Raw genomic sequence first — 24,885 nt, 5'->3', positions numbered from 1 at the left:
TACAATACTGATCATTAATTAAAAAAAAACCACAATACTAAGTGCTATTTACACGAACTCTGTATTTACTGTCAGTGTACATGTAACACAGTGATCACTGGTGACATTATACACAGGAGCTCTGTATATAGTGTCAGTGTACAGGTAATACAGGGATCACCAGTGACATTATACACAGGAGCTCTGTAAAAAGTGCCAGTGTACAGGTAATACAGTGATCACCACTGCCAGTGACATTATATACAGGAGCTCTGTATATAGTATACAGTGTATAGTGTCAGTGCACAGGTAATACACTGACTCGCCAGTGACGTCTCTAGCTGAAGTCCTTCATCTTTGCTTTTCTCATTCATGCAGCACAGACTTCCATCGCTTCTTCCAGCCAGGACTCGCCTCTGCATAAAAAAACAGTTATCTAGAGCACCGCTTTCAGAGCACATTCCCCACTTTTTCCCTTTCTTCTACACTACACATCTGAATACAGAGGTCCACCCACAATCAATATATAATTGGTTATTATGCAACCTCATAGATTGCAAGCTTACGAGTCCCCCATCATGTGCAGTCCCCCTTACCTCCCACTTCATGTGCAGTCCCCCTTACCCCCACTTCATCATGTGCAGCCCAACTCCTCCTTCATCATGTGCAGTCCTCCTTAACCCCCTAATTCCATCATGTGTAGCCTCCTTTAACCCCCCCAAATTCCATCATGTGCAGCCTCCTTTAACCCCCCCAAATTCCATCATGTGCAGCCTCCTTTAATCCCCCCAAATTCCATCATGTGCAGCCTCCTTTATCCACCCAAATTCCATCATGTGCAGCCTCCTTTAACCCCCCCAAATTCCATCATGTGCAGCCTCCTTTAACCCCCCAAATTCCATCATGTGCAGCCTCCTTTCACCCCTCCCCACTTCTTCATTTGCAGTTACCCACCATTTAATTTAAAAAAAAAAAAATAAATAAATAAATTTATACTTACATCACCACTCGCTCCCTTGCAGCGCCTCTCTGCTAGCGTCCTGGCCGGGACATGTCAGCACGTGCCTGATGACGTCATCGCGCACGCCCGACACCTGACCCGGAAGCATAGAGAGATATCATGGAGGGAGCAGGAGCTGTGCAGCCGTCAAGCTGACAGCCGCGCACACAGCTCCCGGACCCGGCGCGGACGTGTGCGCCGACTGTGACTGCTGCTGGCCGCTTCACAGTGCAGCGGCCGCGTCACAGTGCAGCGCACACGGACGCGCACAATTTGATGTGCGGCTCTACAGCCACCACCACCGGCCCTGATCAGCTGCAGGGGGAGCGGCCCGGGGGGCATTTGCATCTTTGCCACCCGGCCCAGTCCGCCCCTGCCCATCGGACCTGGACCGCCCCTGGGTGAGTATAATCTAACTTGTTTCTTATCTTTGTTAACAAATTCCAATTTATCTCTGGTGAACCAAGAATGTATTTATAATAAGGGCTGGCCATTAGGCCACCATGGGACCCCTGAGAAGAGGTCGTCCAGTCCTTGTTGGTCCCAACCCCTTTGGTGTTAGGTTTTTAGAAAACAAAGCAAAGAGAAACTGACCCAAAGGTCTTGGAAATCTCGCGCTTATTGCTGTGGCGCCCCCTTTTCGCTGTGTTTGTTGGTGCAATGAAGCCTTTTTACATACAGAACTAGTAGAAATGATGAAAAAAAAACAAAGCGGAACACGTTGCGTGATACTCTACAAGACCATATTGTCGTTTTGAAGATCATAGCCTTTGGTCACACAACTATTTAACCTGTGCTTTTACACAAAGTATTCACCATGGCAGCTGTAGGTGCTTCCCGAACTGCCAAAGGTCACTTCTTTTTGGATAAATCGCATAAAAAAAATACAAAGATAAAAATGGCACGCTTTGTCGTTTTTTTTTCTGTTGTTTTTTTTAATCTCTAGAATGAGGGGATTTTCTTTTAAATGTGTTATTTTTAAGACCATTTAAGAATATTGCTTATGCTATTTATCCAAAGAAGAGTCAATGTCCGCATTTTTTTATACTTGTTGTTTTTACTTGGATTTCGTGATACCCGCAGAAGGTTTTGCTCTCCATTATGTAAGGCATGGCATTCAATGTGTTGGTTTTAGGGACGTTGTGTGGTCTTAGCACTTAGACATTTTACAGAGTAACCGTATTTGGAAAGTTTTTCTGTGGTTCTCAGAGAATTGGAGCTGACTAAATATAGACCTTCATCTATCTTGACCAAACTACAGAACCATTCATTATTACCATCCTTTTTTTTTTTTTTTTATTCTAGTTTTAGATAATTTCATAAAAATCAGGAGACAGTTTCCATTTTTAGATCTGGTACTTGCATCAAACTTCTAATATTAAGGAGATTTACGTAGTTATTTTAGAATTGCATTAGAAATGCTTAACGGCTTAGGCTTCATTGTTCTGTCCTGATCCTATTAGAAGTTGTCAGGTTCAGTTGGTGGGTTAATCTCTTCTGCCGAAATGTAATATTAGTATGGGCCGGGCACGTTGCTGTCATGATTAGGAAATAAGGCCTTGTCATGGGGTCATAAATGTAAAGAAATATGATACTGAATCCTCTCTTCAGATGGACCAATCCATAGGAATTATGGTAATGGTGTAGGAAGGGGAAAGGTTGCATATAACGGTTTTACTCCAGGAAAAAATTGAAAAACGTAGTTGTGACTGGATTCCTCTCCCCACTAAAATTGGCCGGTGCGGTAAAACTGGCGCCATTGCATTTTATGTAGGTAGGTTGGATCTGGAGCTCATGATGACCATCTATATATAAGTGAGAAGGAGAGAGCTCTGTCTACACGATTTGTCCAATGAAAATATTCCTCCACTTTCTATCTTACAGTAAAGATGGCAGAAGCTCATCAGGCCGTAGCGTTCCAGTTTACAGTAACTCCAGATGGAATTGACCTAAGGTTAAGCCATGAAGCTCTGCGGCAGATCTATCTCTCTGGCCTCCACTCCTGGAAGAAGAAGTTCATCAGGTTTAAGGTAAGACAAGCAACTTATTCAACTTGTAAACCTTAACACTTCTTTCTGTCTTAAGAGGTTCAACAGTCAGGGGTCACAATAAGGGGGTCCCAATGTCTTTTTTTTTGTTTTTTTTTGTTTGTGGTGACTGGGGACGTTCATGCAATCTCACCTCTCTATTGAAATATATAGGCGATGCTAAAAGTTACAGATATGGCCACCCTTTTATGTGTTTCTGTATATTTTTAATGGTTTAATGTTTCCTTAACAGAATGGAATCCTCACCGGTGTTTTCCCATCAACCCCTTCCAGCTGGTTAGTCGTAGTTGTGGGTGTTACCTCGACATCATTGTACACTAAAGTGGATCCGTCATTTGGTTTGATAGAGAAAATAAACCACGCGATTGCTACTACGTGAGTGTTCCATATTATTTTGTTTTTATTTTTGTGAATTTTATTTATTTAAATAGTTTGTCCACTACTTTAACATTAATGGCCTATCCTCAGGATAGGTCATCAATATCTGATCATTGGGGTGCAACACTCTGCACTCCCGCCGATCAGCTGTTCTCAGTGTCTGCAGGAACAGCAGCAAAAGCTCAGTCATGGAGCTGCACAGCGCAGCTCTGTCGACGGAATAGTGGCCGCACCGAGTACTGCACATCTGCCTTCTATTCAAATCAATAGGGAGCGAATGTGCAGCACCTGGCCGTGGCCACTATTCTGTCGACAGAGCTGCGCAGCTCAATGACTGAACTATTCCTGCTGACACTGAGAACAGCTGATCAGCGGAGGTGCCGGGTGTCGCACCCCCAATGATAGATATTGATGACCTATCTTAAGGATTGTTGAAGTACTGGACAAACTCTTTAATCATTGGCTGGTATTTTATCCATCTTGCTAGAGATCATACAGGGAGAGCGTTTTTATGCAGTATATGAATATGTAGTACGGTACATATTCTAACTGATGAGGTGTATGCAAAGTATATATTTTGGATAATATTCATGTACTACTGTTATAATTCAAACATTTCTAATGCTGCTTGATTTTAGGTGGGGTGGGGGGGTTACAAGCATCAGGCGCAGCCGCTCTGTAGATTCTTCATTAAATGGTACTACCCTTTACTTAGTGGCATGACCATTGTGGCCAGAGTAATGTTCATAATCACAGAGACGCTGCAATTCACTTTGCAGGACCCAGTTCAGTGACTACACCTGTAATTTGTGGCCGATGGATGGGAGCGCTGCGAAAAGCATCCTCTGCTCCCCTATTATTAACCAACCTGGCATCGGACAATGAGCTGCTGTTGCTGACTGGTAAAAATTGGTTTGCATGTTTCCCATTTAGTGGCCACTGACTACTGGATTGGGTCCTGCAGATCGATTTGCAGCACCATCTTCTGAATAGTTAATCTTCATTTTCCTCAGTGCTACTTTTCTGGCTACTGACTTCCGGCCGAAACTTTATTATGATCATGAAATAGGCACATATGAGAGCCCCCTTTGTGAGTCCATTTACTTACACACTTGCCCCCTTCCTTGACCTGTTGCCTTGCAGCACTAGTCTTGGGTCCAAATCGGATCTGATCGGTGCATTTGTATGGAAATTGTCTCTTGTTCCCTTGTTTGTACGTTTCCTCCATTTTCTGTTTTCCCCCCACACTCCAAGAAGCATACAGTTAGGTCAGTATTTCTAGCTTCCTAAGAAATTGGCCCATGCATATTTAGGATGGGGAGGTTAAGTTGTGAAGCAGAGACTGATGTGAGTGTTGATCTATGTACAATGCTACCAAATATGTTGGAGCTATATAAAATGAAGCAACAATCCTTTGTCATTTTAAACAAAACAGATTGAAAAGTTTACAAAAAGCTTCAGCCAGAAGAGTGCAGTTGCATTTCTAATAATCTACTATACACAATATTTTTTTTTTTGTTTCATATATTCTGTTTGTAGAGAAAAATGGAAGATCTCCTCCTTGATGGATGTAATAACATACAGTAGTTGCTACGTTTTGCTGGGTACTTCTGGATGTTTTCCATAGAGAACGCTTTACTGTTCTCTTCTTACTACACCAGCAAAGCACATTTTCCATGTACAGGTAGAGGTGACAATGGATTATGGCGAGACAGGGTTTTTATTCTTTCTTTTTGCTTTGTTTGAACATGAAAACTTTTGACTGTTTGTAATGAACTTTCAGGCATGTAGAGTAAAATACTAGAACCTTTATATAGTTCTGTCCATTACTTTTTCAGGAGACCCTTTAATGTTTTTAGCATCTCAGCAAATTGCACAAAATATAATGTATAAAAACTTTTGTTTCCAACCTGGTAAATGATTTTGTGAGGAAAGCCATTTTGGAAATGTTGAACAACTCAAGGATTGAAGGCATTGTACTTTGTGTGTTTTCTCAGCTCTGTCTTATTGAGCTTCAAGTATGAGATTGTGTTCTCCGTTCCAACAGTGGATACATGACCAGCCAGACTCAGAACATTGTCAGTAACGTCCTCTTTGGCACGGGCGTGTGGGTGGCCCTGATTGCCACAATGCGATATTCCCTGAAGAAGCTTCTGTATTACCATGGATGGATGTTCGAAGAGCATGGAAAGCTATCAAAGTCTACAAGGTTATGGATGGTGAGTAATTTTTTTCAGTTTATCCATCCTTGTTGCCTACAAGAACTTACCACATTTTCTAAAAAAATACCCAGTATAATGATGGGAAAACTAGTTGGGTACAGATCGTGCACAAACGCGCTAGAGGAAGCTAACACGAAACCCACAATCAGGCATGATCTGTTCCCACCTGGTTTTTCCAGCAATATACGTTAATTTGTTTTTTCTTACTCTTGATTCATTTTATGTTCTTCATTATGGTGTTTGGTTGGACTACTACATACCAGACCGGATTTTTCTTTTTCTTTTTTTTCTTTTTTTTTTTTTTTTAATTCATTTCAGTTGAGAAGTAGCTGTTCACACCTGTCGCCTACTAGAAATCCAGCCCCTGGAGTTTTGGTGGCAGGTCCACACCCTAGATTTCTCCCCACACTGTGACCATCTGACATGCTAGAAGATCCTGTTGTTTTATTCTCCAGATGCAGATGTGAATATAGTCTAACACGTAAACTAACAGAGTGTTTAATATTTTTGTCAGTTTTCCATTTTCCGGTCTCTGTAGATTGGTTGTTAAATGCTACTTGAAAAAAAAAAATTGAAACAGTCATCGAGAGTCATTCATTTTTAGGAGACCTAATATTTGCATGTTTCCTTCTTGATCTTAGAATTGGCTATTTTGCTATTTGACTTGCAAATCTGCGTAACCAGACAGGGGAAGTAGCTGAACACCATTGAAGTGTGGTTTGGAAAGAAAATGAACAGATAAAAATTCTGTTGAGACATTTCTGTACTGTTTTTCGGAAAGTTGTGCAAGATCCAGTATAGAGCGTCCATGCTAGTACAAAAGGAAACTGAAGGTCCAGAACCGCTCAATATGGGTTCATTAACAAATAGATTGAGACATTATGGATATGTTGTGCATGTGTAATAACCAGAAAGGTAATGATGCAATTAAAGTGGACATGCACAGGTTTGTATAGATGGAGGGGCCTTTAGTTACCCTCTGAGGTGCCCAAGGAGTCCCAGACCAACACTTTTTCAGTAGGTGTTTTCAGTAGAATGAGAGGCTTGCTGGTGAAAGTCAACAATCTGTTACTCCACTAATCTGTGACTCGTGCGTATCAGTAAGTGTGCTTTGTTTTCCAGGGAATGGTGAAATTGTTCTCTGGCCGAAAGCCTATGCTTTACAGCTTCCAAACCTCTCTTCCGCATCTACCTGTGCCAGCTGTTAAGGACACGGTCAAAAGGGTATGTTTTGTCAATGGAACAAAGTTTCTATGTCATAAAAATGATTGATTGTTATTGTACATTCACTTGTAACAAATAATTGTCTACAAGATTTCTGTAAATATTGCCCAATCACGGTGCTAGAGTGTTTGCCAAATGTTTCGAGCAGAATTGTAATAACTATGTCAGTGATATTATGGCAGCTGTGGGGGGAAAAAATGATCCTACCTGATTTTTTTTTTTTTTTTTTTTTTTTTTGGGGTGGGGGGGCAGATGACCACAAAGGCGGTCATTCGTTAATGTCTGTATCTGCATGCACAACCTCCTGTCTTCTGGGGACCTTTTGTACCTTGATGGTGCCATTTTATTAAAATCTCACAGAATGCACAATATTTGGGGATTGGCTCTGGGGCTATGCTGCACCAGCAGTCCCAGCTCCAGATGGGCTTATACCCACGACGTGCCACAACCACTGATGGTGTTCTCGGTTGTATAGCGGTATTTTATCATTGTACAGAGCTCTATTACCTTGGAGTTGTCGTTTGAGCACTGTTTAGTGGTTAATTTAGGCTTTACTCAGCTGTTTATGCTCTATAGCACATATTTTGCATATTTTATGGTGCTGATGGCACAGCATTGTTATTATGGTAGCTCCCCTTCTGTATGTCACTACTTTCCAGGCGTGATACAGAGATCATTATTAGAGGAGCATGTTTAAAGGGAATCCGTCACTCGATCTTTGCCACCTGATCTGATAGCAGCATAAAGTAGGGGCTGAGACCCTGATTCCAGCAATGTAACACTTATTAGACTGCTTATTAGAGAACTAGTAAACCTGTTGCCATTTAGTCAAGCATATTAATGAGTTTTGTAAAACCCCACCACTGATTGTTCATAGGCAGAAACCTGCCAGTGTACGCAGAAAGCTGCCAATCAGTGGTGTGGGCGGGGTTATACAGGGCTCCGTGTTCAGAGAACTGCTAGATCTGCAGCAGAGAAAACAGGACAGCAAGCAGCACAGTAAGTGATACATCGCTTGCCTATATCATGTTGCGCTCACATGTGGTAGCAAAAACCCGGTGACCGATTCCCTTTAAGTAAAATGATTAGTAAATGATTGTTCTAGCCAGATTCTGCTTTTTTTTTCTGGGCACCAGTGTCAGTATAAATACCCAGTTTGTCTACATAGCCAAAAAATCAGAGGACGTAAAAATGTAGCTGTAGAACTGCATGGCTAAAAGCATATTGTGATCAACGCCTGCAAGGGTCACGTGTTATCATTTTATGTGCTCTTTTAGGAACATGTGGAGAGCCACTAAGGTTTGTAACCTTTTATATAATGCTCTAAATAAGCTGCACAATCTCTGACATGCTGGGTTTGTTACATGTCACGCTTTCACAGGTGTGGAGTTTGAGTATTGGCTTGTGGCGCCTCATTGGAATGATAAAAGGTAGAAGTTGATCCATTGTTTCAGCATATATCCTCCAGATTATACTCTAATTTTAGCGCAGTAAGACAAGCATACTGTGTGCACGTCTGTAATCACAGCCCAGTACACTGATTGGCAACCCCTTTGCATGCCCGCACCCTTACTGTCAAAGTGTTGGGGAGTGATTACAGCAGCCTTACTGTGTAGTGAGCTGTTCCTGTAGCGGATTCCTTCACCACCCAGATGAGCGAAAGTGAGCGGCTACAGGAAGAATATAACTTTTTCTCCCTGTAGCCACTGCTCCAGTAAGCTGACTACGCTGGTTTTAAGCACGGTTTTCCTGCAGCTAACCCTATGTCTGCAGGTGAATAGCGTTTCTGGATATGACTGGTACCATTTTATGATGATGATTTAGTATATCAATGTCATGTTTAGGTTTCCTATGTCCTTATTCAGGGCTTGGTCCAGGTGTATTTTGCATTTACCTGGGTTTGCCTGGTGCTGGGTCTTTACATTTTTCTTCCCTGGCTATAGGAGCTGTCCTGCAGATTGTGTATGGCCCTATACTTGCCTTGCAGGTAGAAGTCCCTCTGGTGTAGTGTCCTCATAGTACATGCCCATTATCAGGAATTGCTGTGGTTTTGACTCTGCGTATTTTATGAAGCATCAAAATCTCAGCGGACACATGTTACAGCATATATGTTCATGCGAGCCTGCGGATCACCCGTGGACACTGACATGCGGCGCGTCTTTCAGGACCGCAGCATATCCGTTTCTAGTCTCCACAACAAATTTCAACAATAGAAATGTATTTGGATGCAGTAAATCCACACGGTTCATTGAACACGTGCGGATTCACCTGCGTTCAATAGACGGCAGCACTTTGGACTCCGCAAAAATACGCTGCATCCAAAGCGCTGCTGGTTCCGGATTGTGGGCACATGGTTTATGCTTCAGTGAAATCGAGGCTATGTACAAAGAAGCAAAGCTTGTAAATAGTTTGAGGAAAACTATGCAATTGTCCATAATTTGTCTGGGCAGCTGTCTAGGATACAATTCTGCTGCAGCACGGCTGTGCACGTCAGATTTTACTCCTACTAATATACTGATGATGGCTTTGGTTAAGCTTGTTTTTGCTGCTTAAAAGCTTATAAAGTCTATAGACTATAACTTCACTACAGAGATGCTTGGTTTCAGGGGATATATTAGAACAAATAACCATCGGGGCCTATAGCAAAACTGACCGCCTACATAAAAAAGTTCAGAACCTGAAAAGCTTATGATTATTTTGGTGTTCCTACTTCACAAGAGGAATGCACGCGTTGAGGTTGCAGTGCTGGGGCAGGGCAGGCGGCGAAATAATACTACACGCATTGTGACAGTATAGAAAAAACATACTGATGTTGCAAGTGATGATAATCATGTCATAGTGTTACAGAAACTGCACTATTAATTTAGAATCATCCAGCAACTATATGGGATAAAATGGTTATTGCAGACAGGGAGTGGTTAACTCAGCCCCAGGGGAAATTGAGAACGTTCTTATTGTGTCCTGGACATCCAAGGGTAAGGTGTGTGCAAGAGAGTCTCCTGTCAAGACTAAAATCGGTCAAGCTGGATAGACAAGTTCTTCCTTGGGAGTGATTGCTGTAATCATAGAAGCAGTCAGGACAGCCAGGAGTATCTTTATTACTTCAAGATAGAAGTGAGAGAGCTACAGCACTGGACTCATCCACCTCACCCTACCTCACTGCATGAGTAAGATACAGTTCTGCTTAGGTTAAAATGATGTATGTGAAGAAAAGTCATCTGTAAAGAAACTTTCATATATGTTAATGAAGCTTTACATGAAAAGAAGCTTTGGAAAAGAAACCCTGTGATCAACTTTCAGCTCAGAATTGTGTAATAGCAGTAAGCCTGTAAACCATTACCTCCCCATATACTGCGTAGAATTATAATTACGGTAATGGTTGCCCTGAGTAAGATTTCCCCAGGCTTACAATTGAACTAATATTTCATTTCTTCACATCCTGAGTGGAGTTCATGCAGGTATAGCACTTATATTTTCACTGTACAGCTACGATTGCTCATCCATAGTCAGCACTAACTGCATCTTGCCTTGGTATAGAGGTGGGGGTTCACTTAATAGTTGATCCTTACAGCAGCTGCTTTGCCTGCTACCCTGGTTATACTAATGTTTGTATTTTATTATTGTTGGGTTGCTTTCATGATAAAGCAGGAATAACTTCTGAGCCAAGCTCTATGCTACTAATCCAATGTTCCTCCCAAAAAATGACTTTTAGATCTGTCCAGAAATTCTTTATAATAGATGCTCCTAGAATTGGTTCTCACTATCAGCAGTGGTCCCAGTTGCGGCTGCTCTACTTCCTGTGTCATCAGAACTGTAAAGGGGGCTGGCTGATTGATCAAGTCAATAAATAACCCAGGAGTTTCTCAAAATCATTATATAGAAAAAGGGTGCTAGCTTGGCTACCAAATTGAGTAGTCAACCATCTTCCTTTACACAACTCTGAGAACGTGCTGGCACGCACGAGTCCAAGACCGATGGTGAAAGGTCAGGTCTTTGTTATAAAGAGAATATTAGCAAATATTTATAATAATATTCTGAATATACTGTACGTATGAACATATTCAGTACATTCACTATTGAATGTATTGCATTAGCATCATATGCTCAATCATTTATGGAATTTTCTGCCAACTCTGCTGTTAGATGGCACTAGGAAGAAGACCTTTTTACACAATTTTCGGACTCCCTAAGCTCAGGTTAGGATGCGCAGAATTGATCTGAGACTAGGTGGAGTCCACTTAAAGAAAAGCAGGCGCAGAGGATGAAAAGAATGAGATGAATTCTGCTATAAATATTAACAATCCTCCTTATCTCCCTAGTACTTGGAATCTGTTAGCCCACTGATGGACAAAGAACAGTTTGAGAGAATGGAGGGTCTTGCCAAAGATTTTGCCGCCAACTTGGGACCAAGACTTCAGTGGTATTTGAAGCTAAAATCGTGGTGGGCCACAAACTATGTAAGTGTTATACATATTTGTCAAGTTTCTTGCAGGACCATTTTAAGAACTAGTCAAGGCCAGGGTTTATAATATTTTCGATAATTTGGGAGCTTTGGAGCCGAGATGGTCCTCACAAATGGGGAAAACCATCACTTCCGAATGAATGCCTGTTCTTCAATCATTTCTTCATGTCTTCTATTCAGTTGATTGATAATCCGCTCAGCACATTCACAGGCAAAGCCAAATGTCAGTCAACTCTACAGCGGGCTTAGGTGAAGAACGAACATGACTGCCCCAATGATTGGGACGGAGCATTGCAACTCTAATGTTTTCACCTTTCACCGCGGAGTGCCCACTATGACACTGCCATGCCCTGGGTGCTAATTATAACCCTTAACCCACTTTTGCATTTACTTAGACAGGGTTTCCTGACCTGGCCAATTCTCTTTAAGTCCCTCTGATCTTGCACAATTCCGTCCCTCTGATCTTGCACAATTCTTAGTCCTCAGTATTGATGCACTTTACAGATTGCGCTTATGCCAACATTCAGTGGTAATCGGGTGCCTCTCAGAGAAATCTACTACCCTAATGAGCTTATCAGCTATTATAATTACTAACTGATCACGAAGATTGAACGTATTCTTATATTACTTTATTGCTGTTGGTTGCATGGACAGCTTGTGTGGGTTGAGAAAAATGTCAGTTTCATGTAATTTCCTCTGTAACACTGCTGTCATTGTCTCACTGCTGCTTATAGTTAGCAGGCTGCTGTAAATTGTAAGCAGCGGAACGTTCATTTTAGGCTATGTTCACATTTGCGTTGTGTGTTGCGTCGGCGACACAACGCATGCAAAACGCATTGTTTTGTGACGCATGCGTCCTTTTTTTGCATGATTTTGGACGCAAAAAAAATGCAACTTGCTGCGTCCTCTGCGCCCTGACGCGTGCGCCCAAAAAGACGCATGCGTCACAAAATGCAACACAACGCATGTCCATGCGCCCCCATGTTAAATATAGGGGCGCATGACGCATACAGCGACGCTGCAGCGCCCGACGCTGCGGCGCACAACGCAAATGTGAACGTAGCCTTACCGAAGTCCAGGCCATACAGATATTTTCCTTCTTGTCTGAATGCATTGATCTAACGAGTTAAAGTAATGATCCGTCTATGGAAAACCCCTTCCCTAAATAAGGACTTGGTGACTGGGTGATCACTATAGGGATGGGGGCTGAATCGCCCTTTAATCAGTAAGGGAAGCTGCGGCAGCCGCACAGTTCTACTGCAATAACTGCATTATCAGGTGCTCATTAAACTTATTAGGAGACTATATAATATATTTTTGCATCACTAGTGTCCTCTAAACACTCTAGAGTGGGATCTTTTTTCTTTTTTTTTCGGGGATCCTCAGATGGTTCCATTTGTTTTTCATTTTGTTTTCGTCATGGTCGTCCTTCTCCCTGTCTAAGAAAAGTGTGTGCAATATATTTTTCTACATTTATAGTCATTCAATAAAAGCTATATGATAGATCTGTACATGTGCACAGGGCGACAGCCGCAACACATACAGGCACCGGTCTCAAAAATATTTTTCAAGTCTGCTCAGATAACGCTCATCACTATTGGACAACCCTTTAAATTAATGTGCAGGTGGACGTACGTTGTGGCCAATATACAGACATGTATACAAACACTGTGCCGCCAGATCTACAATTAATGATTGCATGAATTCTATTATTGCTACTTTTTCTTAAGCACTTAATGTGAAAACACATGCCATATTTGCTATACACTTTAAAAATGTTAATGTGATGCTATAGGCGTGCTGACATTGTTTTATATCATTCTATTAAAAAATGCCACATTAAGTGTTACATGGTGGCCATTCTGGACTCACACGTTATATGTTTCCAGGTCAGTGACTGGTGGGAAGAATACATCTACCTCAGAGGCCGTGGGCCCATCATGGTGAACAGTAATTACTATGCAATGGTGAGTCTGCTAATATCCAAGTTTTTCACAGCAGAAAACTCCAAAAAGAATTGTTATTGAGTTACAATATTCAATATGAAGCGAGTGGAGAGAAGGCGACACTGGAGTGGAGGACCTGCGTCTGCTCGGCATTATTCCATATCTCCTCTTTTAATGCTCTAAACCCCTATAAGACTTTTCCTCACTGTGGATGTCCTGGCCCATCCATGTATTATAATGTCGCCCATCTGTGTATTACATTGTCACAAGTGATAAGCGGACGTGCTTGGATAACCGCAGCACATGTGGGGATTGCCTGTTTGTTAGACAATCCCCGCATGTGTTGCAGTTAATAATAATAATAATAATAATAATTTTATTTATATAGCGCCAACATATTCCGCAGCGCTTTACAGCTTATAGAGGGGACTTATACAGACAACAGACATTACAGCATAGCAGAAATCACAGTTCAAAACAGATACCAGGAGGAATGAGGGCCCTGCTCGCAAGCTTACAATCTATGAGGAAAAGGGGAGACACAAGAGGTGGATGGTAACAATTGCTTTAGTTATTTGGACCAGCCATAGTGTAAGGCTCGGGTGTTCATGTAAAGCTGCATGAACCAGTTAACTGCCTAAGTATGTAACAGTACAGACACAGAGGCTATTAACTGCATAAAGTGTATGAGAACATGATGGAGGAACGTGATTATGTTGTTGTTTTTTATTAATAGGCCACACAGGGATAATTAGGTTAATGCGTTGAGGCGGTAGGCCAATCTGAACAAATGAGTTTTTAGGGCACGCTTAAAACTGTGGGGATTGGGGATTAATTGTATTAACCTAGGTAGTGCATTCCAAAGAATCGGCGCCGCACGTGTAAAGTCTTGGAGACGGGAGTGGGAGGTTCTGATTATTGAGGATGCTAACCTGAGGTCATTAGCAGAGCGGAGGGCACGGGTAGGTTGGCAGTTGTATAACATCTGCAACACATACAGCTGTGGGGACTCGAACATATTATTAGAGCACATCCAAGATACTCGGATAACACCCGAGCATGCTCAGATAACACGTTTTACGAGCACATTCTCTCATCACGAATTGTCACCCATTAATTTGAAGTGCTGGCTTGTAATACCACATTTCACCTGTAGTGGCCTCCGTAGGGTGAAATGTACAACCAATGGCAAAACTGGTGGTCGTGGAGGGTTCCTGTGACCACCTTATCTGTGGCCAGGTCCACATTGGTTTCCTGAATAATATTTGACAACACGATTGGTCATATCCATAAATTAGAATATTTTATGATCTAACATTTGTAATTTGTGTTATCTCCTTTGTTGTACTATTACTAGAAGGATGTGATAAAACTTTTCCAATGAAGCGACCAAAGTACAGTGAGCCAGTATACAGTTGGAACATAGCGTGGCTAGGAGTATTTTATGACCATACGTTAGCACACCCTTCACCATTTTCCTGCTATTACATCAGACAAAAGTGAACTTCGTGCACTGGAGTTAATAATATGAAGATGCTCTTGCCATTTATTGTCTGCCCATGACGCCTTCATTCCAGTATAGCCATCTCATATGTTAGTTCTTGAATATCCTTATAGTGGAAAGCTGAAAATTCTTCATTAGCAAAGAGATGTCCGACTGTCATCAACGAACGGTCACAATGACTCTCACTCTGCAGGACGGCGTGCGTCTTCTATTATAGTCAGTCCACTGATATCTATGGGAAACCTGTAATGACTTGTTATTCCTATGGAGGCGCTGCAGGAAAAACTAAACACCTGTCACTAGATTTATCTACAAATTACAATTTACCATAGAGGATTTAGTAGCCTATGTGCAACAATCTGCTATGGGCCTCATTACTACGAGTTGTCCACTACTTGGACAACCCCTTTTGAACCCATATCTTTCTCCCCAGTAAAATAACACTTCTGCTCGTCTCTGGTGGTGGCGTTGTCCCATTGGTGTCAGTCCTGTCTCTCCCAGGGATTGCGTGACATGGGTCGCAGGAATTTCATTGCATAACAATCAGCATTGGCTTCACCCTCTCTTGCCTCTCCTATTGATTTGTCCAAAAGAGAGGAGAGTGAAGCCAGCACTGATTGGCCTTAAGGATTGCGTGACATAATGTCACGAGAGCCCTAGGAGAGTCAACGCCAAGCCCACTGGAGCGGCACCGGAGTGGAGTAAAGGTGGTGTTTATTACTGGTGGAAACGTAGGGATTCAGAAGGGGTTGTCAGAGTAGTGGACAACCCCTTAAATCCCCATAAAAAAAAAAAAATAAATAAGTGAAGTCTTTGAACAATGTTTAAGTAGTTTTCCGGGATTATGCTCAAAATGAAAGGCTTAACTGAAGGATCATGAGTGTATTCTACCAATATGTTTAGCCTGTTATTTTTTTCTTAACCTCCCAGGATTACCTATACGTTTTGCCAACCACAATTCAAGCTGCCAGAGCTGGCAATGCCATCCATTCACTTCTGCTCTACCGGAGAAAACTGGACAGGGAAGAAATTAAACCGGTATGTTCTTGGTTACATCAGTGGGAATTTTTTTTAAATGTTTTAAGAAAATCTTCCCATATTAACTTATTCAGATTAGCAGTTATTGAGGAGATGGCACTTTACTGTGTATATGTGTGTGTATATATATATATATATATATATATATATATATATATATATATATATATATATATATATATATATATATATATATATATATATATATATATCTAATATATAAAGCTGAATGTGTGTGTGTGTGTATGTATGTATGTATGTATGTATGTATGTATGTCCGGGATTGGCATCTGAACCGTAGCAGCTACAGCCACAAAATTTTGCACAGTCACACGTCTGGACCCCGAGAGCGTCATAGGCTATGTTGTGAGGTGAAATTTTAACCCCGCGCTTTCCAATTCACCAAACAATTTTGCCCCTATCTACATAATGGGGAAAAAGTGAAAGGAAAAGTGTTGGAGGCGTCGCAGCTACAGGCACAAAATTTTGCACAGTCACACGTCTGGACCCTGAGAGCGTCAAAGCTATATTGTGAGGTGAAATTTTAACCCCGCGCTTTCCAAGTCACCAAACAATTTTGCCCCTATCTACATAATGGGGAAAAAATGAAAGGAAAAGTGTTGGAGGCAAATTAACAGCTGCCAGATGTGAACAAGGGGGACTTAAAGAATGACAGCGATGGCACCAAAGAGTATATACTGTACAGTTGCTAAGGTGGGGCCCCAACATGGGATAATCACACCACCACGGGGATATGAACACACACACAAAATGCGCCACACACTACCACGTGCTCGAACACATATACCACCCTCAGTGCACATTTCACCACACATACACCAACCTCGCCACATAAAAGTAGAAACACAAAAGTCGCCGCTCAAAACTCGCCACGCGCAAAACTCTCCACATGCAAAACTCGCCACACGTGCAAAACTCGCCACACGCAAAACTTGCACACGCAGAAAAATTGCCACACGCAGAAAAATTGCCACATGCACAAAAGTTGCAACACATGCAAAAGTTGCCTCACACAAAACTTGCACATACTCAAAAGGCACCACACATAAAACTCGCCACGCGCAAAACTCGCCATGCGCAAAACTTGCTGCACACAACTTGCTACACTAACCTGTCACATGCAACTCGACACACAAAAAGTTGCTACACGCATGTCGCCACACAAAACTCATCTCACAAAAGTCCCTACATGCATGTCGCCACACGCAACTCAACACACACAACTTGACACACGAAACTCGCCCTAAAACACACACAAGTCTGGTATCCTTCAAAAATAAAAATCTGATTAATAAGCAGACAAACTACAAGAGCAACAAATGTACCATATAGGAATCCGGCAGCTGTCAGTCACATGACCAGTCTATTATGTGTATGTGTGAGCTAATATATACTGCCAGGGGGTGGGCTTACTGTTGGCTGGGGATTTATCAGGCTGCCATTTTAGCTTACAAATACTGAGGTAAAAATACTGACCAAATAACGTGTGAACGAGGGCTAATACAGGAGGAGATGGCATACAGCTATATACTATATACAGGAGATGACACACAGGTATATACTATTTACAGGGGAGATGACACACAGGTATATACTATATACAGGAGGAGATGACACACAGATATATACTATATACAGGAGAGATGCCACACAGGTATATACTATATAGAGGAGGAGATGACATACAGGTACATACTACATACAGGAGGAGATGACATACAGGTATATACTATATACAGGAGGAGATGACACACAGGTATATACCATATACAGGAGCAGATTACCTACAGGTATATAGTATATACAGGAGGAGATGACATACAGGTACATACTACATACAGGAGGAGATGACATACAGGTACATACTACATACAGGAGGAGATGACATACAGGTATATACTATATACAGGAGGAGATGACACACAGATATATACTATATACAGGAGAGATGCCACACAGGTATATACTATATAGAGGAGGAGATGACATACAGGTACATACTACATACAGGAGGAGATGACATACAGGTATATACTATATACAGGAGGAGATGACACACAGGTATATACTATATACAGGAGCAGATTACCTACAGGTATATAGTATATACAGGAGGAGATGACACAGGTATATGCTATGTATAGGAGGAGATGACATACAGGTATATACTATATACAGGAGATGACACACAGATATATACTATATATAGGTGAGATGACACACAGGTATATACTATATACAGGAGATTACATACAGGTATATCTAATATATAAAGCTGAATGTGTGTATGTATGTATGTGTGTATGTCCGGGATTGGCATCTGTACCGTCGCAGCTACAGCCACAAAATTTTGCACAGTCACACGTCTGGACCCCGAGAGCGTCATAGGCTATGTTGTGAGGTGAAATTTTAACCCCGCGCGTTCCAATTCACCAAACAATTTTGCTCCTATCTACATAATGGGGAAAAAGTGAAGGGAAAAGTGTTGGAGGAAAATTGACAGCTGCCAGATGTGAACAATGAGGACTTAAAGAATGAGAGCGATGGCGACAAAGAGTATATACCGTACAGTTGCTAAGGTGGGGCCCCGACATGGGATACTCACCACACACGGGGATATGAACACAAACACAAAATGCGCCACACACTACCACGTGCTTGAACACATATACCACCCTCAGCACACATTTCACCACACACACACACCAACCTCGCCACATAAAAGTCGAAACACAAAAGTCACCACTCAAAACTCGCTACATGCAAAACTCGCCATATGCAAAACTAGGCTCACGCAAAACTCGCCACACGTGCAAAACTCACCTCATGGAAAACTCACCTCATGCAAAACTTGCACACACAGAAAAATTGCCACATGTACAAAATTTGCACCACATGCAAAAGTTGCCTCACACAAAACTTGCACATACTCAAAATGCACCACACATAAAACTCGCCACGCGCAAAACTCGCCATGCACAAATCTTGCTGCACACAACTTGCTACACTAACCTGTCACATGCAACTCAACACACAAAATGTTGCTACACGCATGTCGCCACACAAAACTCATCTCACAAAAGTCGCTACATGCATGTCGCCACACGCAACTCAACACACACAACTTGACACATAAAACTCGCCCTAAAACACACACAAGTCTGGTATTGTCCTTCAAAAATAAAAATCTGATTAATAAGCAAACTACAAGAGCAACAAATGTACCATATAGGAAATACGGCAGCTGTCAGTCACATGACCTGTCTATTATGTGTATGTGTGAGCTAATATATACTGCCAGGGGGGAGGGCTTCCTGTTGGCTGGGGATTTATCAGGCTGCCAATAGCAACCAATCACAGCTCAGCTTCTATTTTGCTACAGTTAATTAACCTGAGCTCTGATTGGTTAATATAGGCAACAAAGACATTCTCAGTATAACAAAGCTAATATATGTTGTGAAATGCTTCTATTTGCTTAGTTTTTGCCTTTTAATAATTACATTTCTATCTATTTGTTTTGTGGTTTTTGTGTGCAGAATAAATTTTTGTTAACACATTCTATTTTGCTAACAGCAGTCATTAACCCGGGCGAAGCCGGGTAGTACAGCTAGTCTAATATATAAAGCTGAATGTGTGTGTGTGTGTATGTATGTATGTATGTATGTATGTCCGGGATTGGCATCTGAACCGTAGCAGCTACAGCCACAAAATTTTGCACAGTCACACGTCTGGACCCCGAGAGCGTCATAGGCTATGTTGTGAGGTGAAATTTTAACCCCGCGCTTTCCAATTCACCAAACAATTTTGCCCCTATCTACATAATGGGGAAAAAGTGAAAGGAAAAGTGTTGGAGGCGTCGCAGCTACAGGCACAAAATTTTGCACAGTCACACGTCTGGACCCTGAGAGCGTCAAAGCTATATTGTGAGGTGAAATTTTAACCCCGCGCTTTCCAAGTCACCAAACAATTTTGCCCCTATCTACATAATGGGGAAAAAATGAAAGGAAAAGTGTTGGAGGCAAATTAACAGCTGCCAGATGTGAACAAGGGGGACTTAAAGAATGACAGCGATGGCACCAAAGAGTATATACTGTACAGTTGCTAAGGTGGGGCCCCAACATGGGATAATCACACCACCACGGGGATATGAACACACACACAAAATGCGCCACACACTACCACGTGCTCGAACACATATACCACCCTCAGTGCACATTTCACCACACATACACCAACCTCGCCACATAAAAGTAGAAACACAAAAGTCGCCGCTCAAAACTCGCCACGCGCAAAACTCTCCACATGCAAAACTCGCCACACGTGCAAAACTCGCCACACGCAAAACTTGCACACGCAGAAAAATTGCCACACGCAGAAAAATTGCCACATGCACAAAAGTTGCAACACATGCAAAAGTTGCCTCACACAAAACTTGCACATACTCAAAAGGCACCACACATAAAACTCGCCACGCGCAAAACTCGCCATGCACAAATCTTGCTGCACACAACTTGCTACACTAACCTGTCACATGCAACTCAACACACAAAATGTTGCTACACGCATGTCGCCACACAAAACTCATCTCACAAAAGTCGCTACATGCATGTCGCCACACGCAACTCAACACACACAACTTGACACATAAAACTCGCCCTAAAACACACACAAGTCTGGTATTGTCCTTCAAAAATAAAAATCTGATTAATAAGCAAACTACAAGAGCAACAAATGTACCATATAGGAAATACGGCAGCTGTCAGTCACATGACCTGTCTATTATGTGTATGTGTGAGCTAATATATACTGCCAGGGGGGAGGGCTTCCTGTTGGCTGGGGATTTATCAGGCTGCCAATAGCAACCAATCACAGCTCAGCTTCTATTTTGCTACAGTTAATTAACCTGAGCTCTGATTGGTTAATATAGGCAACAAAGACATTCTCAGTATAACAAAGCTAATATATGTTGTGAAATGCTTCTATTTGCTTAGTTTTTGCCTTTTAATAATTACATTTCTATCTATTTGTTTTGTGGTTTTTGTGTGCAGAATAAATTTTTGTTAACACATTCTATTTTGCTAACAGCAGTCATTAACCCGGGCGAAGCCGGGTAGTACAGCTAGTATATATATATATATATATATATATATATATATATATACATACAAGTAGGACTAGAGTCAGAATATCCTAAAAAGTATCAAAGTTTATTGATTGCAAAAAATAACAATCACAAGATATATAATGATACATAATTATAAGTACAAATGTGATGTGATCCCTAGGTAAAAAGTAGGCCGGGGAATAGGTCAGGATATGATAAATTAAATACGTACAACTGGAAATGGTGTTTTACGAGTCCTGTGGTGTCATGTAAAACATAAGTAATCTGGTGCCCATATTCGATATAATATTATAATAGGGAAAGAGGTCTAAACAATAGGACAATAGTCCAGTGTCTATTAGAAGGTGACACTCGTGTTGGACCTACTATGTATTGAAGCAGTAGTAATTTTAAAAAGAGTATTCATTATGTTTGTTGGTCCTGTCTGCTCCACGGCCATGTTCCCCCAATGTGCGTTTCGCATTAGTCGCTTTCTCAGGGGGCATGATTGTTATTTTTTGTAATGATTACATTTTGATATTTTTAGCAGGTTCTAACTCAAGTCCTCCTTGTTCTATATAAATATTTAATATTATATAACCTGCTGTTTGCTCATGAGATGATCATACACCAGGCTCTGTAAAGATGTGATCTATGTGCCAAGCATTTTTACACTATACACTTGATTACAATGTGGACCATAGATTGTCACCTACCTTCAACATGTAGATACTGTTCTGAGGTCCGGAATCAGAATGTAACCAGTAACACATTGTACAAATATGGATCCATTGTAGAACTGATGCATAAAGAAACAGTCCCCAATTGATTATAATTGGGTCTGTCTTGGTTCCGTTATGTAATTTTTTTTTTTAGAACAGAAAAAGTCCTAAAAACGGACATGTAGCGGAACCCAAATGGACCCAGTAAGGTCAGGGTCACACTTGTGAGTGTAATGCGAGAAACTCGTGCATCAATACCCGGCACTGCTGCTGACACTTGGGATCGGAGCGTTCAGCTGCATAGAAATACATGCAGCTGCACACTCCGGTCCTGAGTGCCGGCGGCAGTGCCAGGTACTGATGCGAGAGACTCACACGAGTTTCTTGCCATTGCACTCGCAAATGTGACCCCAGCCTAATAACGAGTCTCTCGGCTTCCTTTTTGTATCAAATGGAATGGTAAAACCCAAATGTGAGCGTTGCCCTAGGGAATGGGAGCACATTGAGCACGCTGCCATGTGGATTTACTCCTGAAGAACACTGCTGTCCTGATCATGTATATTTTATTCTTTTTGCGTATCTTTGCTTTTACAAATAGTTGTTATACTATATTGTCGCTCCAGGTTTAACCTTGTGGTATGTATGTTGCAAATGTTTTTTTTTAGCATACCCTAAGGATAGGTCTTCAATGTTATAGTAGTGGACAACCTCTTTAAATGCATTGTATGCAAAAAAAAATAAAGCAGTGCTGGTATCTCCTATTCCTAAGATTTTTTTAGTCTCATTGAAAGCATGGGCTATAATCACATCCTATGTTTAACTGCATTAAGTTGGAAATGAAGAGATCTGTTAACCGTATTCACCCATCGATAGAATTTAAGCGATAGAATTTTTAAGAATTGAATCTCCAACCTATGAAGCTAGATATGCCCCATGCCTCCGATTGGCTGTAATTGATTTGCACCTGTAATAATTATGTGTTTATAAGCCTGGAGAACTAATGAACTGATTGTATACCTTCAGTGAGCAGCAATAATCTATTACACTCCAGTCCTAATTAAAAGAAATAGTTTTTGTCTTATTGAGTGTTATCCTCATGTGTGATATTGTGTGTTTTTGCACTTCTATTTGTTACCTGTCCGGCACCCCCTTTGGTTATGTGGTATAGATTCTGCTGTTGGGATCCACAGTTCCATTATGCTCATCTCAGTGGGAAAGAATGTTTAATACTTCCCGTATACCCGGAGAAGAGACAGGTAAGAGCTGCCCGTGGCCATAGTACCAGTCCTTGCCATCTATCAGATATTAACTGTGAGACTTCCCGGTCGTGATGGCTTTGATTTGATGACAAAAGATTTGCTTCCGAAAATAAGTGTGGTTTCATAAATGTGACCCAGAGAACCCATGAAACTTTGGTTGGGATCCATGGGCGCTGGCATCTGCTCGCTGTATAGTCACTAAAATGAATTATTAATGTGTTACATTATGGTGCGATGCGACGTACATTGGTTTCTGCCAGGTCTGCCCTAACTTACAAACCTTAAATAAGCTTAATTTTTTTGGAGTTTCACAGTTAATATTTAATTAGATGCTTTGATGTTTCCTCACCTAGAGTACTGCTTGGCGATTCCTCTCCTTTATTTTGGTATTTTCATCCTAGGTTCATCTGGGTCCTCTCTTATATTTTGTATTCGTGTATGTGAATGTTACTTTATGCCTGTTCTGGTATTATTATTACTTTTTTCCATTCTGTTCATTTGTTTTCACCCCTTATGTTTCCTTTCAGCTTATGATTAATAATACCATTCCAATGTGTTCCTACCAGTATGAACGAATGTTCAATAGTAGCCGTATACCAGGCGTTGAGACAGGTACAGCCTCGGTCCTGTCTTCCATGTTGTTGGTCATCACAATTCTGGCGCATGTGCAGCACTACTTGACACACGCACGTGGCAATGATTTTCTGGCAAATGTTACACAAGACAAAGTAAAAAAAATGGAATCTACAAAGGAATGCACCATTTACAAACAGATGACAGATCCTTGATTACTCATAGGATCTTTTTTTTTTTTTTTAAATAATGGTGCTACGCATGAGTAAAGTCAGAAAATATCATTCACCAGTCCTATGTCTTTTCTGGTCCTGCATGGAAGCAATACCATCTCAAGTTGAAGGAGTTTACAAGGCTATATGTCAGATTTCGATTAAAAGGCATCGATCAGAACGATTTACCCCACCAAGGTAATGGTCATGTTGCTCTTTGAAGGGTAATGTCATCCACACTTTACTGATGCAATCTGTTGGTCCCCTACGGTAAAATTGTGGTTTTAATTCATATGCAAATGAGGCTTAAGTGCTCTGGGTGTGTCAAAGCACTTCTCAAGCCTTAACCTCCAAGTCCTACCCAGCCCCACTTTCCTCTACTGTGTACTCAAACCAGTGAGCTGTCAGTGAAACAAGTGAAGTTGGGGCTGCATAGGTGATAGAGCCAGAGGCTTGGGAAGTGCTCTGGTCATGTCCAGAGCACGTGATCTTCATTTGAATATGCATTAAACTGCAGTTTCAGCAGCAGACCGGATCATTAAAGGTGTGGATGACATTGTATCTCAGAAAGATGACCTATAAACAAACTGCGGCTGGATCGTTCTGACGGATTCTCGATCAGTGAAAAATGAATAACACATCATTGGCTACAGGATGCATTCAGGTTTTTTGTTTTTTTTTACTATCTTTGTTGCACCTGAATTTCTTAGTCTGAACCACAAATCTTTCCAGGATAGGACACGTACTGAGTTTTCCTTGGATCAGTCATATGGGTCAGTAACGAAATCTGACTTAATAGTGTGAATGGATTTAGCTTTCCCATAGTTAAGATGGACAGCACTTGAATAAGAAAAAATGTTGTCTGAATAAGGTGCAAAGTGAGAAATTAAAAGTAGCATGGTTAGATGCTGATCTGAGACTCATTCCCCACTTATGTGTACCCATATCCTGTATATACCGGGGCTCAGCTTGTGTGTACCCATATCGGGTATATACCGGGGCTCAGCTTGTAGTACTGCCTGTGTACATTGGAGGCACCTTCACAGATTGTGGTTTTGGACAAGTGCAAGTAGTGCAATTTGCTGCATGATTTTTGCAATAAAATGAACACTATGATTTTCTAGTTCCAAGTTGGAGTCAAAAGGTGTCACTTTGGTGGTACCTTTTGATTGGGGCCACTGGGGTCCATCATT

At 41.4% G+C, this 24,885-nt stretch overlaps 1 protein-coding gene across 2 annotated transcripts in view; it reads left to right on the top strand.

Annotated features, from left to right (window-relative positions):
* Positions 1-24,885, top strand: part of CPT1A (carnitine palmitoyltransferase 1A) — a 102,269-nt gene that overhangs the window by 30,342 nt on the left and 47,042 nt on the right. The window contains exons 2-9 of one of the 2 annotated variants that reach the window (XM_077288009.1): positions 2,864-3,009; positions 3,260-3,402; positions 5,453-5,624; positions 6,750-6,851; positions 11,171-11,308; positions 13,203-13,280; positions 15,694-15,801; positions 23,435-23,519. In XM_077288009.1, the coding sequence (XP_077144124.1) occupies positions 2,869-3,009; positions 3,260-3,402; positions 5,453-5,624; positions 6,750-6,851; positions 11,171-11,308; positions 13,203-13,280; positions 15,694-15,801; positions 23,435-23,519 (967 nt within the window). In that variant the 5' untranslated portion in view covers positions 2,864-2,868. Of the gene's footprint in view, positions 1-2,863; positions 3,010-3,259; positions 3,403-5,452; positions 5,625-6,749; positions 6,852-11,170; positions 11,309-13,202; positions 13,281-15,693; positions 15,802-22,816; positions 22,905-23,434; positions 23,520-24,885 lie in introns of both variants that reach the window. The other variant, XM_077288008.1, reaches the window with a different exon arrangement.

Source organism: Ranitomeya variabilis, chromosome 2 (assembly GCF_051348905.1).
Source record: "Ranitomeya variabilis isolate aRanVar5 chromosome 2, aRanVar5.hap1, whole genome shotgun sequence".
Classification (NCBI taxonomy): Eukaryota; Metazoa; Chordata; class Amphibia; order Anura; family Dendrobatidae; genus Ranitomeya; species Ranitomeya variabilis.
This window is presented reverse-complemented; position numbering and strand designations above follow the sequence as displayed.